Below are 20,112 nucleotides of genomic sequence, written 5' to 3'. Positions count from 1 at the left end.
ACAAACATTTTCAATTTTTGCAAAGATTATCTTACGAATGACATATTTACCTTTTATTTGAGATTTTTCATTGTTACCAAAGGTTACCAAGCCTCCTTACTTTTTCCAAAGAAGAGAAAACTTTATTGACCTCCAGTCATATGTGTTAGGTATCCATTGTTGAAGTAAGGTAAGATAGGGAAAGAGAAATCACACGGAAACAGTTATTCTGATTCATCCAATGTGATCTACTCCACTCCCCTATAATACTGTGTGATTTTCCAATATGTAGTTGAGTATTAATTATATCTCAACGGTGCCTTTTCTTAGATCACTTATTGGATCTATACATTTTCTTTCTTTTCACTTCTTTAGAAGCACACTAGATTTTACTTACTAGCTTTTAAAATTTTCAATCACTAGAATAGTTAGTGATTCTTGAAGCCTTTTGCTATTGCTTTTGATTTGTTTGTTTGTAGCCTTTATAAAGAACTCGGCAAAAGAATTGCTGTTGGATGTTTCCTTATGATGGGCAAGACCACAAAATGAAAGAATCTTTGAAGTGTTCTTGAGAACTTAAAACTAAGTGAGATAGTTTTTGCTTAATATATTTCCTCTTTGAATATCATTGTATTTGTAGATGAAAGGAGTCCTTACTGATGTAAATAACACATGCTCCTGATAGTAGACTTGGAAGGGAAAGATCGATCCAATTTAGAGTTGAAAATAAGCCGAGTCTAGTCGAACTAAACTTAATTCGGCTCGATATGAAATCTGCTCAAAACTCGCTCAAGTTTGATACAAACCTTTTTCACATCTCAAACTCGAGTCATTTCGAGTTAACAAACAGTTCGACTCGACTCATTAGATCGACTCACATAATTCAAATGTAATTTTTTTTTGAACTTTTTACCCATATTTTTTTAATGCATTTCTTTCAATTGGACATGAAAACCCAATTTAAAATTTTATTTTAGTCATATTACTTGTTAATTAGGTCTATAATCATCATTTTTTAAATATTGCACTAATAAAAAAAACTATTGTTAGACTTTCCTTGCTAACCAAGTTAACTATGGTTTTGATCAACAAAGGTTTGACCTTTCATCATATATGTATGTATGCGTGCGCGTGTGTATTATAAACTATAATTGAAAGATGATATTTTAACAATAAAGACTCCCTAAATATTGTATTAAACATCAAAATTGAGTATAATCTAATTGTTTTGAGTTCCGTAATCTATTCTGCCCATTTTTGCTTAAAGCATCCGTAACCAAGTTGCCTTATCTATAGATGTGAGAACATAAGCATCTTAACTGTTGAGCCATCAATAAAACAATTGCTCCAATGAATTTGTAGTCTCAAATGTACATCTGTGCTTGAATTAAACGCCTTAACTACCAACATGAAATCAGTCTCAACGCCTTAACTACCAACATGAAATCAGTCTCTATCCATAGATATGTCCAATTCACTACACAACTTTCTATATTGTAAACATGGTCACACAAAGCTCAATTTCAATGATGTTGCATGCCCACTGTTTTGTGCAATGATGACCTTAGCGCATCCAAGCAAAGGGGACTGCATCTCTGTGCTATACACAATTTGGTTTCATTTTGTAAAACATATTCGTATTAACTTGGTTTTCCCATTAAAAGCGTGTTTGAATGTGGTATGTTTTGAGAGAATTTACATGTAAATTACATTGTTTGGATAATTAATTTAGAGAGATGTCATCACATTTGCTAAAAAATAAAGCATAGGACAGAACAACTCAAGTTGTCTTGTGTTTGATTTGTAAAACTGTTTCAGATACAGGACAAATTGGAGGTAAGGGACAGGACAAAAACTGATATTTTTGTCCCTCACCAAACCACAACACAACTTTTTGTCCCACGTACAAGTTATGTAAAATACCAAAATAGCATTTCGTCCCTCAAAAATCGTATAAAACAAAAAAAATAATTCAATCATATAAAAATTTGTCATGTTTTGTTCTACCTTGTGTTGTGCTGTTCTATCTTGTACTGTTCTGTCTAGTACTTACTGTTTTGCAAACCAAACGCACCATAATTATTTGAGAGTTGCTTTTCTGACATAGAATACTTCCAATTGACACATGGAAATGACCATATTGCCCCTGCCGGTAGTTAACTGCCGCTGGGAAACACGCCGGCTGTTAACTGCCGCTGGTACAGCGGTTGTTAACTACCGCTCACACCAGTTACAGAACCAGTGCAGTCTGTAACTGGTTTTGCCCAGGAAATGTGTCATGTTTGACCTGTAATTTCAAACGGCAATTCCGGAGGAAATCAAACCGAAACAACAACATCCGGCAATCATAAACATCAACATTTCATAGTTTATCAATTATTCGGTAACATTACACAAAACCGATAATGCGTTAACGTTTAACAATTGTTTGAAATTCATCAAATTTTTCACATTATGCAAAACATTACACGTAATGTACATTAATTACTAATAAATGCGAAACTCAAATATATTGATATACATATAAATAGTTAAAGGTTAGTTACATTATATCACCCAAAAAATTGGTCATTACATTATATATCCAAAAAAATACGTCGGCGCGTATCAACCAAAAAACGGATTAACACCGGCCAAAAAGTGTCACATTTCAACTAATAAAAGCAAATCATCTAAATGTTCCAGAACATCTTCAAATTCGGTGTTTGCTTTAACCGGAGTGTCATCAAACATAATTGGATTGTCTTCATTTGTTGGCTCCTTTGGTGGAACCGGTCTCTCTTTGACCTCAATGTCCATGAGTGTTTGGAAACGATCCTGTTGATCCAAAAATTCATCCTCCCATGTTGCCTCCTCTTCGCTCCTGTGATTTCTCCACTCCGTGCATGTTGGAGGTAGTGGGCAACCATCTTTTAATGAAAGAAGGACAAAATGATTTGGGATTAGACCAAGGCAAATCATGTTGCTTTTCGGGTTAACCGGAGGCCGTCCTCTAAGTGGGAAAAAAGTCTCGGAGATGTAGTCTTTCCATGTAGTCATCTCTAACACCGGCCTATTGTAACATGATGCAACGATGTGTCCCATATCCGGTAATGTCAACCATTTGTCGGGAGGTGCAAAGCTACTAGGATTTTTGGGAGGATACAATCCATCCAAGATGTAGTTGTAACGGTCCTCGCTCGCATATATCTCGATGTATTTGCTCTTATGCTCTTTCAACTCTTGAATAAGTGCTCTCCGCACCATAACATGACTTTCTTGCGTCAAACCCAAGGCTTCCGCTATAGCCATAAACCCACAATGCCCGTCACCAATAACATCCACAACTCTCTCAATGTATGGTATCATGAATTTTGGCATGTAATACATAGGATTGGATGGATCATAACTTGTGAAGCTAGGCTTAGGAACCGGAACCGGAGAAATGCCAATGCGAGCACCTTTCCTTTTAGTTTGTGAAGATTTTTTCCGTGATGAAGATTGACTTTCCGGATGTTGAGAATCAATAGTCTCCCACGTAGATGGAATCCTACCACGTGTGGTTTTAATTTTTTTGGGAGCTCCTTTGGTTGCCACCTTTCTTAGAGGTGGTGACAACAATGTGGTCTCCGGAAACGCTAACAACCGCAAAGCCTCTTTGATTTCTAGTTTCATTTAGAACAGAACTCTTTGGAGACGTTCTTGGATACCATGCCACTCCTCCGCGACTGAAAACAAATCTTCATTACTTTGTTCTTCACCCATGTACCACTTTTGCCAATGCGGGTGTATCTTATCCAATCGAATGGGCATGTTGTGACGGATTTTCATAGCAATGAAGCATGCACAAGGTAGGCCATACGACGTCCTTTGAACACAACCACAAGTTTTCTTCTCAATGCACAAGGTTCTCCTAGCACGCTCTTCTTCCACAAAAATAAAATTCATGGCTTGTCTAGACACGTGACCACCCAACCCGGAGTACAAAGTGACATCTTTGTATCGATGTTCCAAGACCGTAACGCTCCTACCAAACGATGATTGTATCTCCCCAAATTGGTTTGCCAACATCTCATCTATTTTATGCCAACAAGTACCCAAATCACCCTTGGAGGTGGACAAATATTCCTTCACCACACCATGAGCTCCTTCAACTCTATTCGTGGTCCTACACCCAAGATGTAACACAAGGTCCGTCCATGCCCTCACTAGCTTGTCCTTGAAAGGCTTCAAAATGGTTTCTTGAACATATTGAAGAAAGTTTGGATGATCCTTACAAGCATCTTGGAATTCCACTAGATTACCCGCATATAACTCTTGAGTAGGAGATTCAACCAATTTTTCCCATGCATCAAATATGGTATCAATCAACTTACTATGCTTCTCCTCGTCGACAATCTTCTTTTGGCCATCCACCACAACAATGTTTTGTTTAACTTTGCAATCGGTGATGATTCTTGATCTAACATTTTTGCCAACATGGAAATAACAAAGTATTGCACTACTACCGGGGAGAACATTGTTTACGGCATTCATCATACCCGTGTCCCTGTCGGTCACTACCACCTTAGGCATATCACTATTTGGTCCAAGAAGTTTAAGCAACATTTACAAAGCCCAAGTAAAGTTATCCTCCTTCTCCCTAGTCATAAATGCAAAACCAACCGAATATGTCAAATAGGTTGAGGTGACTCCAACTATTTCAAACAATGGCATCCTATACAAGTTGGTTTTGTACGTGGAATCCATTATCAAAACAGTAGGAAAAGTGTTAAACAACTTTACTGAAGTTGGATGAGTCCAAAATATGTCTTGAACGGTTTGACTCTCCTTTTTTTCTCTTACGTAATAAACATATCCATTCTCTTCCAACTTTGTGATTAGATATTGCATCTCCGTCAAGTCACCCCTTTTTGCCTTTTTGAATTTATGACGTTCATTGTAGACTTGCTTGATATTTGTCATGGACTGTTTCCTTTTATTCCTCAAGTTTGTCAAAATATTTTTTGGTTTCACCGAAGAATCGGTCAAGTCATGTACAAGCTTCTTGTCGTCCTCCGTTCCGGCAAGAAGGTGCCCTGCTACATACGGAACCATCTCATGGTTGTGAACGCCATTAAGAATGGCCAATTTCCAAGCATTGTCTTCTCTAACGACATATCCACGCACCTTGAACAAACACCCACACTTTCTTGATCCAATTGTTTCATTCTTCACTTTTGTCTTCGATACTTTGTGCTCGCCGCTCCGTTCACAAACCAACTCCAACATAACATTTCTTCCTTCACAAGATCTCCTAATGATAACTGTAAATCCAGCCCTATTTGCTTGTCGACGGACCCAACCGAGCAATTCGTTTTTATCTTTCCATGTGTCTTGGGTTGAAAAGAAATGAGCCGTGTCCACATCGGAATTGACGCTTGAAGCATCAACTTTAATGGAGACTTCGACCTTAGCGGGAGCCTCAACCTTAATGGAATCGACATTATCTATAAATAAACAACAAAAAAGTTGCTTATTTGACAAGGAATAAGACCATTTACAATGGTTCAACACATTCAACACCCTTCAACACCCACTTTTGCAATTCCCAACACTCCACATCATCTTCTCTCTCTTAATTCAACACTCATTCAACTTTAACATCTCCAATGGTTTTTTTCATTCAACACTCTACCCCACCACCTTTTATTTCTTATTCTTATTTAATTTTATATTTTTGTTTTTATAATTACATAAAATTAAAATTATCGATTATAATTAAATTAAAATAAAGAAACACTTAACATTTTTTTTTTTGTAAAAACAAAATTTATTTAAATAATTTATTTTTATTTTCTTAACTTAAAATGCAATACAACAAACTAAGCACGCAACACACAAATAGATTAAAATGCAAGAAAAAAAAAAAGCACACAACACACAAGTAATTTATTTAGTACGATACAAATCATCTTCAATCACGAAACATTCCAAACTTTGTCCATATGTGCTTCACTAGATCTGCTTGCAATTCGTGATGAACATTTGGATCACGCAACTCGGATCTAGCACGCACATGATTTGCAAAAGTGGGTAACACCTCGGTTGAGTATGGTTGCGGTGTACTAGATCCACTTCCCTCAGATTGCTCAAAATCGATCCAACGTTGAGCATATGTATCTCGTTCATCCTCAACAATCATATTATGTAATATGATGCATGACCTCATGATGATACCCAAATCGGCTATGTCCCACAAGCGAGCTGGTTCACGGATGATTTTAAATCGAGCTTGAAGCACTCCAAAAGCACGTTCGATGTCCTTCCTATAGCTCTCCTGTTGTTTTGCAAATAACTTATCGCGTTCACTTTGAGGAAGTCTAATCGATTTGACGAAAGTTGGATAAGAAGGGTAGATACCATCAGCTAGATAGTATGCCATCTTATAGGGACGTTGATTCACAAAGAAATTCACCCTTGGAGCCTTTCCCTGTTCCACATCATCAAACACCGGTGACCGGTCTAGAACGTTGATATCGTTCAACGTTCCTGGACATCCAAAAAAGGCATGCCAGATCCATAGATCATGAGATGCAACTTCATCAAGGATAACTGTGGTGGTTTCCTTATCCCCCTTAGTAAATTGACCTTCCCATGCTTTAGGACATTTTTCCACTCCCAGTGCATGCAGTCAATACTCCCGATCATCCTTGGGAACCCCCGCATTTCACTAACATGTAGTATTCTTTGAAGGTCATCTTGGTTTGGTGCTCTCAGGTACACTTCCTCATACAATTGTATGATTCCTTTACAGAATCTATGTAAGCACTCCAATGATGTAGTACCTCCTATTTTGATGTATTCATCGACCGCATCTGCTGCCACACCATATGCTAACATTCGCATTGTTGTTGTACATTTTGCTAAGGGTGATATACCTTCTTTGTCAGTGGCATCAACTCGCTGGGTGAAGTAGTTATCACTACTTGAAAGGTCTCCAACGATTCGAAGGAAAACGTGTTTTTGCATCTGGAACCGACGACGAAACATTGCATCGTCATATGTAGGCTCATTGGCAAAGTAGTCGTCAATGAGTCTTTGGTTTGTCGCTGAATGATCTCTATTTAAATATTTTCTACTACGAGATCCACTATCTTCCTCTATTTGTTTTCGATGCTGAATAAATCGGTTGACGATATAAGTGTCTTCAGCATCACGTTTTTTGAAGTAGGCTGTGAAATCATAAGGATCCATTGATAATTTTTGGTGATATTGGAAGTAGATATGAATAAGATTTGTGATATTGGAAGTAGATCTGAATGCAATTTGTGATATTGGTAGTAGATATGAATGAGATTTGTGATATTGGAAGTAGGATTTGTGATATTGGAAGTAGATCTGAGTCCCTATATATAGAATATGTGTGGTGGACAATGATGATAATTAAAGTCACGTATGCATAGTATGTGTAAAGCAACTAGTGAGGAATACCATGGGCTGTGAAATTAAAGTCACGTATGCATAGTATGTGTAAAACAACTAGTGAGGAATACCATGGGCTGTGAAATTAAATTCAAGTATGCATAGTATGTGTAAAGCAAATAGTGAGGAATACCATGGGCTGTGAAATTAAAGTCACGTATGCATAGTATGCATAATTATTTAAAGTAAACATTGGGGACTAGACAACACTGACAATTATTTAAAGTAAACATTGGGGACTAGACAACACTGACAATTTTGACCGAATACAAACAAATATTACAGTGAAATTAATTTCCATACAGCTCACGCTCCAAGTTTTCCAACATTTCTTTTTTCCTGTCATTGAGATGCTCTTGGGAACTTAACTTTACGTACAATTTCATTTTCTTCAATCTGTTTTTCTCTTGTTGCACTGCAGTGTACTCTTTCATTTCTGCAGTGTACTCTTTCAAGTGTTCAATCTCTTGCACCTTCATTTCTTTGAATTGAACCCACTCATTTTCCACCTCCTCCAAGGCAGCGTCCTTGCTTTGCTTTTTTCCTTTTTTTTTAGCTGCCTCCCTACCCATTGGACGAGCACTAGATCCTACAGAGTCCTCGTGAGATCTCTTAGATCCACTACTTCCTGAGCCAACATTTCCTCCTACTTGACTACCATAACGTGGTTGATCACGGAGAGCGCGCCATTCTTCCTTTAAAGTAAATTGAACATTCTTCCCACATGCATATAATTCCTGGGCTTTTGCCTCCACATCATCTTCCGACCAACCGCTTCCTTGCAAACGCTTAGCGACATCATAAGCACCAACCCATTTATTTATTACTTTGTTCATGTAATTAAAACGGTTTCGGCATGCAACTAGATCACGGGGAGAATCAAATGAGCAATACTCATTACAATACTCAGCAATTTTACCCCGATATGTTTCTCCTCTCTGGTTTCTCCCAACAACACTGCTTGTTCCATATTTAATCCATGCACTAATTAGCACCAAATTTTGTTGAGTGTTCCATGTTGGTTCCTTACTTTTCTTGCTCTTAGGAGTTGAATCTTCTGGAGTGCCTTCATCAGCAACTGCCATGCCACCAGGAGTTATTTGTGTTGAAAATTCAGGATATTGAGATGCACTACCACTGGGAAAATTTTCATTCTCCATTGGCATATAACCATGAAACGGGGGTGTTTGAGATGGATATCTCATCATAGATCCATAATATCCATGAAAGTTTGGAACAGAGGATGACTGGTTGAAATTTGGTGTAAAACCAAAATTAGGTACGTTTTGAGGTATGTTTTGAGGACGTTGGTTGAAAAATAGATTTGGATTTGGATGATTGTTGGGATTTTCGTAGTTAAATGGGAAATTAGAATAATTTTGGCTGTTGAAAGGGTTATTATTGGGATCCATTTCACAAAAAAGAAGATTAAAACTTCACTTAGTTTGCTAGTAGAAAGATAATAATAAGATGAAGATAGTGAAAAACTTGGTTTTTTTTCTGTGTCCAAATCAAATGAACCAAGTCTCTATTTATAGAGGAAAAAAAATCATGAATTTTGGTATTTTTTTTTTAAAATTATTTTTCAACGAAATTGTGTATTTAAATAATTAAAAGGATAACAATCTGCACGACCAATCAACAAGCGCCACGTCTGCAACGTCATCCAAAAACCAGATCCTCTCTCATCCGGTCTGCAGCTCACACGCTGCTGTCTGCGCGTGTGCTGTACGCGCCATTTCGGTCCAATGGAAGCGTGCCACGTGGCATCGGATGGCAGGTTAATTTGTGTTGAACCGGTTCATCATCTCTCTCATCGAGCAGCTCATTAAACACACCTTCAACACACCATTGGAGTGGTTTTGCTTGTTGAATGTCAGATTCAACACTTCCATTGCACATAGTCTAAGAAAGTTGCTTTTTCTCAACATTATCTATAAATAAACAACATACAATTACTAAACTAATTAATAAACATCTATCTAATATCATATATTAACATAAACAAACAAAAAAAAAGAAAAAAAATTGGAAAAAACACTGTTTTCACAGTGGCTGCACTTAGAAAAATTTGAAAATTTTTCAAAGTGTCCAGCGGCAGTTAACAGCCGCTCACTGCCAGCGGTAGTTAACTGCCGCTACAACGCGTGTCAGAATAAAAAAAAACCAGAAAAATCAATCAAATGCAATGGATTTTAACGTTGTAATACCTGTTCTTTGATGCATTTTGTGTGTAGAAACGTCTTAGCAATCGATCAGCAATGATTTGGAGGCATGATTTTAACACAAAAATTTTGAAATGGGATTTTTTTTGGGTATGGTTTTGGTGAAAAAAGGTGATGAATGAATATGTGAGGTAGGGGTTTCTGGTTTTGGGGGGAAAGACACCAGCGGTTGTTAACAACTGCTGGCACCCAGCGACAGTTAACATCCGGCGTATCTTCCAGCGGCAGTTAACTACCGCCAGGGGCGTTATAGTCATTTCCATGTGTCAATTAGAAGTATTCCTTGTCAAAAAAGCAACTCTCTAATTATTTTTGTCCAGGTTAAGTATAAGGAATTCTAAATGACACCTTAAAGTTAGAAATACCAAATTTCATTTTGTTATAATTTTTTTCAAATTTTACAAGTTGATCCCTTATATTTTACAAATTTGTAAGTTGTCCTTTAGAAATTAGTAAAATTGTAAATTGGCCCTGATTTTTTTTCAAAAAGATTCAAAATTGACCCCTTAAAATTTTATATAAGTCCAATTTCTTATAATTTTGCATATGTTTTAGAGATTGACCGCCCCCGATTTTAGCTAGCTTATCAATTATCCGTTGTTTTTGGCCTAATGTCCCAGCTACTTAGGTGACAAGCTTGTGTTACCGACCTCAGTAAAATTCGGAATTCTTAAACTTTAATTACCTCCTTCAATTTTCTGCGAACTATCCTCTGGTAGTACTTGGGATTTCCACTTAAGGAACGAAATTAACGATAGGAGTTATGCTTCAGTTGATCTAATTGAAGTGTATTAAGCTTTGGTAACAAACATTTAACAATAAAAACACAACTCTATGGCATTGTTTTGTACCTTACCTTCTTATATTACAAAACACAAAAATGTTACACCTTTTCAAATACACAAGTTTGTGAAACATCTTTGTTCTTCATCACTTCATTGCATTTCACATTCTTTCTATGCATCTCTTATTGATAATTCCACCCACATTACACATCTTTATCAAATACATAACCAACTAGTTCTCTCTGGATTGCAACATAATAGATTTCTCATGACCAAATTGGTCAGTCAAAGTTCTAATTTTGGACAAATTTTTTACGCACGAAAGCTGTTCGATGAATTTCCTGACCCGGATTTGTTTATGTGGAATGCTATTATTAGAACTTATTCGAGAAATAATATGTATAGGAATGTTATTGAAATGTATAGATGGATGAAATTGGTGGGATTACATCCGGATAAGTTCACTTTTCCTCGTGTACTTAAAGCTTGTAGTGAGTTGTTGGATTTCGGTTTGAGTTGTTTGGTTCATGCACATGTAATTGTTTATGGATTTGGGTCGCATGTTTTTGTACAGAACGGTCTTGTGGCGTTGTATGCTAAATGTGGTCGAATTGGTATGGCGAGAATGGTGTTTGATAGGTTATATGATAGAACAATTGTTTCGTGGACGGCTATCATTTCTGGATATGGACAGAATGGGGAGCCGTGCGAAGCATTGAGAATGTTTGATCAAATGAGAAAGACTGATGTGAAACCAGATTGGATTTCTTTGGTGAGTGTTATGAGGGCTTATACTGATATAGATGATTTGGAGCAAGGAAGATCTCTTCATGGTTGTATAATCAAAATGGGTCTTGAAGACGAGCCGGATTTGCTCATCTCGCTTACAGCGTTTTACGCGAAATGTGGACAGGTTACTGTTGCAAGATCTTTCTTTGATCAAATGAAGACACCTAATAATGTGATGATGTGGAATGCAATGATATCTGGTTATGCAAAGAATGGTCATGCCGAGGAGGCGGTAGAGCTATTTCGTGGCATGATTTCGAGAAATATTAAACCAGATTCTATCACAGTAAGGTCTGCAGTTTTAGCTTGTGCACAAGTTGGTTCCCTCAAATTGGCCCAATGGATTGATGACTATGTTAGAAAAAGTAAATATGGAGGTGATATTTTTGTTAATACTGCACTCATTGATATGTATGCAAAATGTGGAAGTGTAGAATCTGCTCGATTGGTATTCAATCGTGCTTCTGTTAAGGATGTTGTTATGTGGAGTGCCATGATTATGGGATATGGATTGCATGGTCAAGGTTGGGAAGCCGTTTGTCTTTATCATGCAATGAAACAAGAAGGGGTGTGTCCAAATGATGTCACATTTATTGGGCTTCTCACAGCATGTAGTCATTCTGGTCTTATAAAACAAGGGTGGGAGCTATTCCATTGCATGAGAGACTTTGGAATTAAGCCTCGCAATGAACATTATTCGTGTGTCGTTGATCTCTTGGGACGTGCAGGTTATTTAAAACAAGCTTATGTATTTATCTTGAAAATGCCGATTGAACCTGGTGTAAGTGTATGGGGAGCACTTCTTAGTGCATGCAAGGTTCATCGCTGTGTAACATTAGGAGAATATGCTGCACAAAAGCTATTCTCATTAGATCCATATAATACAGGACACTATGTACAACTGTCTAATCTCTATGCTTCCTCTCGCATGTGGGATCGTGTTGCATATGTTCAGGTTCTGATGAAGGAGAAAGGATTGACTAAGTACCTTGGTTATAGTGTTATTGATATCAACGAAAAGCTACATACATTTCATGCAGGTGACATGTCGCATCCACGTGCTAAGGAAATTTTTGATGAACTTCAGAGGCAAGAAAGACGGTTAAAGGAGGTTGGGTTTGTCCCACATACAGAATCTGTTTTGCATGATCTGAATTATGAAGAGAAGGAGGAGAATCTTTGTATCCATAGCGAGAGAATAGCGGTTGCTTATGGGCTTATTAGTACTGCTCCAAGAACTACTCTTAGAATAACGAAAAACCTCCGAGCTTGTGTAAACTGTCATTCAGCGATAAAGCTTATATCGAAGCTTGTTGAAAGAGAGATAATTGTAAGGGATGCAAATCGGTTTCATCATTTTAAAGATGGTTTCTGTTCTTGTGGTGATTATTGGTGAGGTGAACGGCTCAAGAACCTCAAACCAGCTGTTATGAATGGTTTTTGTTCATGTGTAGGAGACCAATGATCTTAATTGAAAAATCAGTTTTTCATGGGGACCAATGACATTGATTTGATACATGTAAGTGTAACCAATCCACACTAGAGGGGCAATATTTTGTTGTGTGTCTGTGTTATATATGAAATAAATCAATATGCACCTGCAATATGCATCTCCATATATTGCTGTCTTTAATGTCTTAAATTTCCAAAAGTAATCATTAGAGTAAGGTGTAGTTGATGTGTAGTTATATATTAGTCCTCAAAAGTTCTGAAATTTTAGTCAGTTGGTAATTATTTTTGAATCAAAGAACCTCCTTATTTATAAGTACTTCAGGAAAAGAAAAAGAAAAAAGGCAAATTTACTGTGAAAAGCAGTATATGCTTCTGGAAAGATTCTAGTATCACAGCGGTGTCTCCAAAATGTAAAATTATATTAACATACTCTCCAAAATATACAAATTATACATATTATGCATGTTTCTGTTTTGGTATTCATGTCAGTGTGAGAGTGTGTGCATACATATTATGGTCTAAAATCATTGGGTTATGTTTTCTTTTTCTTTTAATATTGCACTTTATTTTTGTCATAATTTAATTTCTAAAATAGTTTTCGGACTAACTATTTAAGCCTTTCAGATATGGAAAAGAGTTGTCTAACTTTGCAATTTTCTGATGGTTCCTTCCCATTCAATTTTATCACCACCAGAATTGATTTAAGGTGAGAATATTTGATCCTGTTACCAAACACATTATGAATCACTCAGTATGGAGTAAATATTCTTGAGGAATCTTCAGTTTTGAAGATTGATTTGAATCACTCTGAATTGTGTATATAGCTAATGTGGACTTGGGTTATGATATTGCCTAATGAATTTGTTTAGATGTTGCTTTATTGAAGTTCATACTGTGGATGGATGTTCTAATTTCAATTGCATCCTCTTTTTTTTTTTTTACGAAAGGAAAGTTCTATACCAACACAAACATGTGTTCAAACTTTGCTGCCAGTGCGAGGAATTCGTTGATGAGTTATATATCAGTACGTCGTTGAGTCTTGATGTTTTCTCGGACCCTAGCGAATCTTACCGTGTTACTTGTTTTTACAACCTATCACCTTGAAGCCATGGGGATCTTGCTCGGTTGTGATGTTACATATAGTAATCTCCTTCCCTGTTTACGTTGAATTCTATAGTTGAATGGCATTCTTCGGATGTTTTTTATTTACTTATTTATGCACTGATGTTTGAGAGTATTTGTTGTATACTTACATTTCGGCTGTATGTTTGATCCACCAAATTATGTTGTCCCCCTAAAAAAATCACATGCTGTTAATGTCGATTGTCTGGCTCTCGAGTTGAATTATGCGGACAAAAGGATTGATCATATAGCCACATTTGTTCACTATATGACATTGATTCCAATAAATGGTATTAGAACAAACATAGGGAGCTCCCCAGCTTGACTGAGCTCAGGGGTGCTCACGAACGGTATAGCCCTGCTGGGATGGACTGAGACCCACAAAGCTTAAGCTTGCTCTTATCGGGAAGAATCGACCAGAGCAAGCAGCCAGTCGAGATCAAGATGCTCAAAACTCGGCTCAATGTGGTTCATCAGAAGAATCAGTATCTGCATTCAGAGGTTGCAAATTCAACACTGGCCTTGCCATCATCTGGTAGCTACGGTTGTTGTCATGTCATAAGAAATGGGAGCATTTGTACTTAGTTATTGGATTATTGGATATGCGTAATTGGTTTATTTGATACAATCTCCTCTTTCACTTGTATAGATTATTATCAAAAGTTTTTATTTTCTATTTCTTGAATTAAATATTATTTTTATATTTTTGGATGTAAAAAATTCATATTTAATTTATGTTTTGTTAAAAAAATTCTTTTTTTTAGTAGTTTTTACAATATTCTATACATTTATGCACAATTTCATTAAAAAATACAAAAATTTACTTAAAAATAGGGATCAAAAGTAGTGATTGAAAATTTCATAGAGACCAAAAGTTGAAGGAAAATTTTAAACGGACTAACACGAAAAGTTGATATATTTATAGTAGAGTCAAAAACATATTTAATCCTTAAAGTTATTATAAGGTATAGTTCATTTCAGTTATACTAACACCAAGAGAATTTCTGGAAAGTTTTGAAGGTAAATATTTCTCAAATTGAAACCAATATATATTTTGAAGTCAAAGCTGGGTATGTTTGGATCCCATGATAGTTGAAGGAAAGAAAGCCTATGGAATGGAAAGCACACAAATCTAAATCCTTTCCACAGTTTGGTTTAGAAGAACAGTAACTAAGGAAAGAAACATTTGTGGAACCCACACATGGAAACCTTTCTTCCCTCTTCTGCACGGAAAGGATGAGGAAACTCTTGTTTTTGTGTTGTTCCACTTTTACCCATATGTGTATATAAGTGATAAAATTGATAAATAAATATGGTATGCTACTGAATATTTTGTATTTTCACAACGTATATATAAATAAATATTTATATTTATTTACATATGTTAAATTATTAATTTTTATGCATTTATAAATATATTATAAATATATTATTTAAAAGTAATAAATAAAAATACAACTCATTTTATTATAAGGATATTTATGTCATTTGCAAAATATTCATCATTCTTTCTTCTCACTTTCTATTCACTTTCACTAATACCAAACAACTAAAAAATCATCCTACTTTCTACTCACTTTCTCTTAACTTTCTTTCCTTCAACAATCTTTCCTTTTACTATCTTTCCTCACACTTTCTTTTCCAAGCCAAACACACCCGAAATGACACAAAATTGAACTTGTCCTTCCATCTTATTTTATTCTCTTCCACGTTTGAATTGTAAATATTTAATTTAATAATGCCACACTTTTTGTCCTAATGCACCAACCTTGACTCTGTTAGTCAACTCCTCTTTCTTGATTCTTTTTCTTATCTTCTCTAATCCAAAGAAATTAAGGTCTTTAACTGTAGGCGTCCGAAGGTATTTTCATGAATTATGATCTTTGGATTTATTATGAGACTAATTTTCTTGATTCTTTGCCATGTACTATTATTGCAATTATACCCGACTTTTAATGGTTTTAGTTGATAATAAACATGAATATCATACAATACTACCTTGAAGTTGAGAAAATGTTGGAACTTCTTCCGATGACTGACTGCAAGAAATAATATAGGGTTTTTAACTCTTTTTTAGATTCATATTAGAGTTAAAGTGGCCAATTTGATTGTATTTTAGTTGATTTTTGTAAATGATTCGATAAAAAGTCATGAAAGGGCAAAAACAAAAACAAAAATCTTGAAATAATGGAAATTCACTCACATCAGACAACGTTGTTATAAGAATATAATTCCCTGATTGTATTGATATCATTTGTGAAAATATATACAAATGTTTACAAACCTATTTAGGAAATTAAAACAATTCTCATGAATTGTGATTCATTGCTAATTAATGGCTAATCAATACTAATGAAAGGCTCATGAATTGTAATTCATGACTAATGAATGGCTAATCAATACTAATGAAAGACTAATCAATATTTACAAGTGAAACAATGAATATAGACATATTCTAATACTCCCCCGCAGTTGAAGCGGGAGGTTGATGAACGTTGAGGCTGTCTCTAAAATCTTGAAAAAGAATTAAGGGAAGACCCTTGGTAAAGATATCTGCAATCTGATATCTTGAGGGAACGTGAAGAACGCGAACATGACCTCGAGCTACCTTTTCACGAACAAAATGGATGTCCATTACAATATGTTTCGTTCGTTGGTGCTGAACTGGGTTACCTGAAAGATATATTGCACTTACATTGTCACATTAAACCATGGTGGCTTTGTGAATATGACAATGTAACTCAAGAAGTAGATTGTGTAACCAACATGATTCAGCAACACATTTGCAACTCCACGGTATTCGGCTTCAGCACTAGAGCGAGATAATGTGGGTTGCCTCTTGGACGACCATGAGAGTAGGTTATCCCCAAGAAACACACAATAATCAGAGGTGGAACGTCTAGTGTCGGGGCACCCTCCCCAATCAGCATCTGTATAAGAAATTAAGGAGGAAGTAGATGATGGATAAAGATGTAAACCATGATGGATGGTGCCTCGAATGTAGCGTAAAATACGTCTGAGAGCGTGCATGTGAGCTTCCATGGGATTGTGCATGAAGAGACATATTTGTTGTACTGCATAAGAAATGTCTGGTCGAGTGAAAGTGAGATACTGAAGTGCACCTGCAAGGCTTCGATAGAGAGTTGGATCTTCAAATGGAGAGCTATCAGTTGCACTCAGTTTCGGTTTTGTATCAACTGGTGTGAGGCAAGGTTTGCAAGATGACATGCCAGCACGGACAAGAATTTCTTCTGCGTACTTCTTTTGTGAGAGAAATAGACCTTGGGAGTGGCGAGTGACTGCAATACCCAAGAAGAAGTGTAGGGGTCCCAAATCTTTCATAGCAAATTCTGAACTTAGTAGTGAAATGGTAGATTTTCTCAAATTATCGGAAGAAGTAGTGAGAATAATATCATCCACATATAAGAGGAGGTAAGCTATATGAGTGCCTTTCTTGTAGATAAAGAGAGAGTGATCACAATTGCTTTGAGAGAAGCCAATTGAAGAAACATAATCTGCAAATCGTTTGTACCAAGTTCTAGGAGCCTGTTTTAGACCATATAAAGATTTACGGAGAAGGCACACATGATGTGGATTTTTCGTGTCCCTGAAGCCTAACGGTTGATGCATGTACACTGTTTCTTTTAGCTCGCCATGTAGAAAAGCATTTTTTACATCTAATTGATGAATTTGCCAAGATTTTGACATAGCAATACTAAGGATAGTCCGAATTGTTGCTAGTTTAACAACTGAGCTAAATGTTTCTCCACAATCAATGCCAACCTGTTGACCTGCACCATCACCTACAAGTCGGGCTTTATGCCTCTCAAAAGAACCATCAGATTTCTCTTTATGTCTAAAAATCCACATAGATCTTATTACATTGACATTAGGTGGCCGTGGTACTAAGTCCCACGTCTTATTCTTAATTAGAGCATTATATTCATCATCCATGGCCATTTTCCAATTTGGGTCTTTAAGTGCAGACACTGGGTTTTTACGTAGAGGATGTTATACCCTAATTTTGGACCTAAGAATACTAGCTCAATTCTTCTTTTCTTGCATTTCAAGTCATTTGATGTGTCTCTGATCAGTTGCATTTTTCTCTGCATTTTATTTCAATATTATTTGCAAAATTCATGAAAAAGGGCATTTTAGTCATTTCCTATGTTAAAATTTCTTTCAATCTTTGAAAAATTGTGTGAGTCCTTTCAAATAGTTTGAATAAGTCTTCATTTATATTCCATGTCAAAATCCATTTTAAAAATTGCGTTTGAAGTCATTTTGAGTCAGTTGGCCCCTAGGGGCATTTTAGTCTTTTCATGTGTTAAAACCCTGTTTAAATTCTAAAAATTGTCTCTGAGTCTTTTAATTCTCTTGTATAAACTCTTGCTTTAATCCCTTGCTAAAAAATCATTTTTAAAATTGCATTTGAGTCGTTTCGAGTCATTTTAGTCCCTAGGGGCGTTTTGGTCATTTCACAATATTTCTGATTCATTTTAATCTGCTTTGTTGTTTTTAATCGTCTCGATTTACGTTAATTTTCAATTTACTTTTTCAATTCAATTTTAGCTTTAATTTTCATATTCGTCCTTGCATTTTTGCTATTTGCATTTTAATCCCTTTTAGGTGTGTTAAGTCCAAGTGCCACGTGTCCAAATGCTATTAGTCCACAAAAGTTTGTTAGAGTTCAGTGCCACGTGTCCCACTCCAATTGGCCCAAAGCTTACCATGTCATCTATAAATGGGTCCAAGTCAAGGTCAAAGTCCACATTCAATCATTTTCCACAAAAATCCACAAAAAATAACAAAATCAATTTTTCTCTTTTCTCTCTTTTTTTTTCAACAACCGTAACTAGGGCTGGAAATGAGCCGAGTCGAGTCGAACTCGTCTGAGTTCGACTCGACTCGATAAGAATTGGTTCAGCTCGAAACTCGACTCGAGTTTCAAACGAACCTTTTTTTAAGCTCGAGTTCGACTCGTTTATAGTTCACGAGCAACTCGGTTCTGCTCATTAGGTTCATCTCGTGGGCTTGAAAAACAATTTTTTATCAAAGAATTCAAGGACGGAACACCAAAAGACTAACCGTCCTGCTAGAGTTAAAGACCACTAATGATGAAAATGGTGGTAGTGCTTTACATATTACATTTAATGACACTTATTGTAGCGCACAGAACAACCAATATATTACATATAGAGATGCACTTCTCTTATATAGAATTCCTCCTCTCTATTGTTGTTAAACTAAACGATGTGGGACTATTTTTAATACATATGTTTATCAGAATGCTTACTTCAACATTGTTAAACTATGACAAGCTTTTACTTCCTGTTATCATTAATCTCTTATTTTTATTATCAAATCTTTAATCTCTTATTATAATTATGGTTAATTGTCATTTAAATTATGGTTAATTTTTCTAGAAACAAGTACATAAATATAAATATTAGAGAAAACCTTATTCCCCTTCCTACTTGTTTAATTGAGTTAACATTGTATAACACATTACTATAAATATATATATATATATATATATATATATATATATATATATATATATATATATAATCGAGTCAACTCATGAACCAAACGAGCCGAACTATATAAAGTTCAAGTTTAGCTCATTTAGTTAACGAACTTATTTTTTAGCTCAAGTTCAGCTCATTTGGTTCATGAACCAAGTTCAACGAGTTAATTGTTGAGTCGAGTTCCGAACTATATTCGAGTTGGCTCGGTTCATTGCCAGCCCTAACCGTAACTAACTTTTTTCTCATCTTCCACCGCCACCTTTTCTTTTTCCACCACCCTAACAACCTCCATCATCACCTCTAACTACCTCTTCCTCCACCTTCAACAACCTTCAACCACCATAACAACCATCACCACTACCAAAAACCTTCAACCTTCATCACCATTCCACTAATATCCATCATCATCAACCTCCAATCCATTGATTCATCCACATAAATTCGCAAAGCATCAAGCTCGTCACAAATTTGGTTTTCATTCATATGCAAGTATCAAAACAGAGATTGGAACGGCAATTATTTTGAGTTGCAACAACGGCGAACTCGGATCCGAACGCAGAGGAGATCGGACGGAGTTGCTGGAGCGTTTCTTGAAGCTATCGTCCTCGTTTATTCATCTCCGAAATCAACAGCAGCAAACACGAATCTAGTGCCAACAGAACGGACGAAAGGAAAGAAGAGGAATCACATAGCTTAAAGGTGAAGAGGTAACTCGCGAATTCATGTTTGTTACTTCATTATCTACTTGCTTTAGAAGAAATTTTCGAACGGTATAATATAGATCTA

The 20,112-nt window shown here is 36.1% G+C and overlaps 5 protein-coding genes and 1 pseudogene across 5 annotated transcripts; 1 reads left to right on the top strand and 5 right to left on the bottom strand.

The window, feature by feature from the left end:
• Positions 1–2,622: 2,622 nt before the first annotated feature.
• On the bottom strand, positions 2,623–3,633 carry LOC146905033 (uncharacterized). Its single transcript, XM_085728425.1, has one exon. The coding sequence runs from the start codon at positions 3,631–3,633 to the stop codon at positions 2,623–2,625; it is 1,011 nt and encodes a 336-aa protein (XP_085584551.1).
• On the bottom strand, positions 3,634–4,566 carry LOC146905032 (uncharacterized). Its single transcript, XM_085728424.1, has one exon. The coding sequence runs from the start codon at positions 4,564–4,566 to the stop codon at positions 3,634–3,636; it is 933 nt and encodes a 310-aa protein (XP_085584550.1).
• Positions 3,747–5,516, bottom strand: LOC146905031 (protein FAR1-RELATED SEQUENCE 5-like). The gene is made up of 2 exons (XM_085728422.1): positions 5,513–5,516; positions 3,747–5,447 (listed from the first exon to the last, which is right to left on the bottom strand). Exons 1-2 carry the CDS (start codon positions 5,514–5,516, stop codon positions 4,567–4,569), a joined length of 885 nt encoding a protein of 294 aa, XP_085584548.1. The 3' UTR covers positions 3,747–4,566.
• A 266-nt stretch (positions 5,517–5,782) lies between these two features.
• On the bottom strand, positions 5,783–7,194 carry LOC146905030 (uncharacterized; annotated as a pseudogene).
• Positions 7,195–7,483: 289 nt separating this feature from the next.
• Positions 7,484–9,244, bottom strand: LOC146905029 (uncharacterized). The gene has a single exon (XM_085724378.1). The coding sequence runs from the start codon at positions 8,832–8,834 to the stop codon at positions 7,713–7,715; it is 1,122 nt and encodes a 373-aa protein (XP_085580504.1). The 5' UTR covers positions 8,835–9,244; the 3' UTR covers positions 7,484–7,712.
• Positions 9,245–10,339: 1,095 nt separating this feature from the next.
• On the top strand, positions 10,340–13,976 carry MEF22 (mitochondrial editing factor 22). Its single transcript, XM_085724377.1, has 3 exons — positions 10,340–12,740; positions 13,298–13,379; positions 13,621–13,976. Exon 1 carries the CDS (start codon positions 10,482–10,484, stop codon positions 12,615–12,617), a length of 2,136 nt encoding a protein of 711 aa, XP_085580503.1. The 5' UTR covers positions 10,340–10,481; the 3' UTR covers positions 12,618–12,740; positions 13,298–13,379; positions 13,621–13,976.
• Positions 13,977–20,112: the final 6,136 nt, after the last annotated feature.

This window comes from Medicago sativa, chromosome 7 (assembly GCF_051527215.1).
Source record: "Medicago sativa cultivar Bolivia chromosome 7, Bolivia_mono, whole genome shotgun sequence".
Taxonomy (NCBI): Eukaryota; Viridiplantae; Streptophyta; class Magnoliopsida; order Fabales; family Fabaceae; genus Medicago; species Medicago sativa.
The sequence above is the reverse complement of the archived record's forward strand: the minus strand, read 5'-3'. Positions and strand labels throughout refer to the sequence as shown.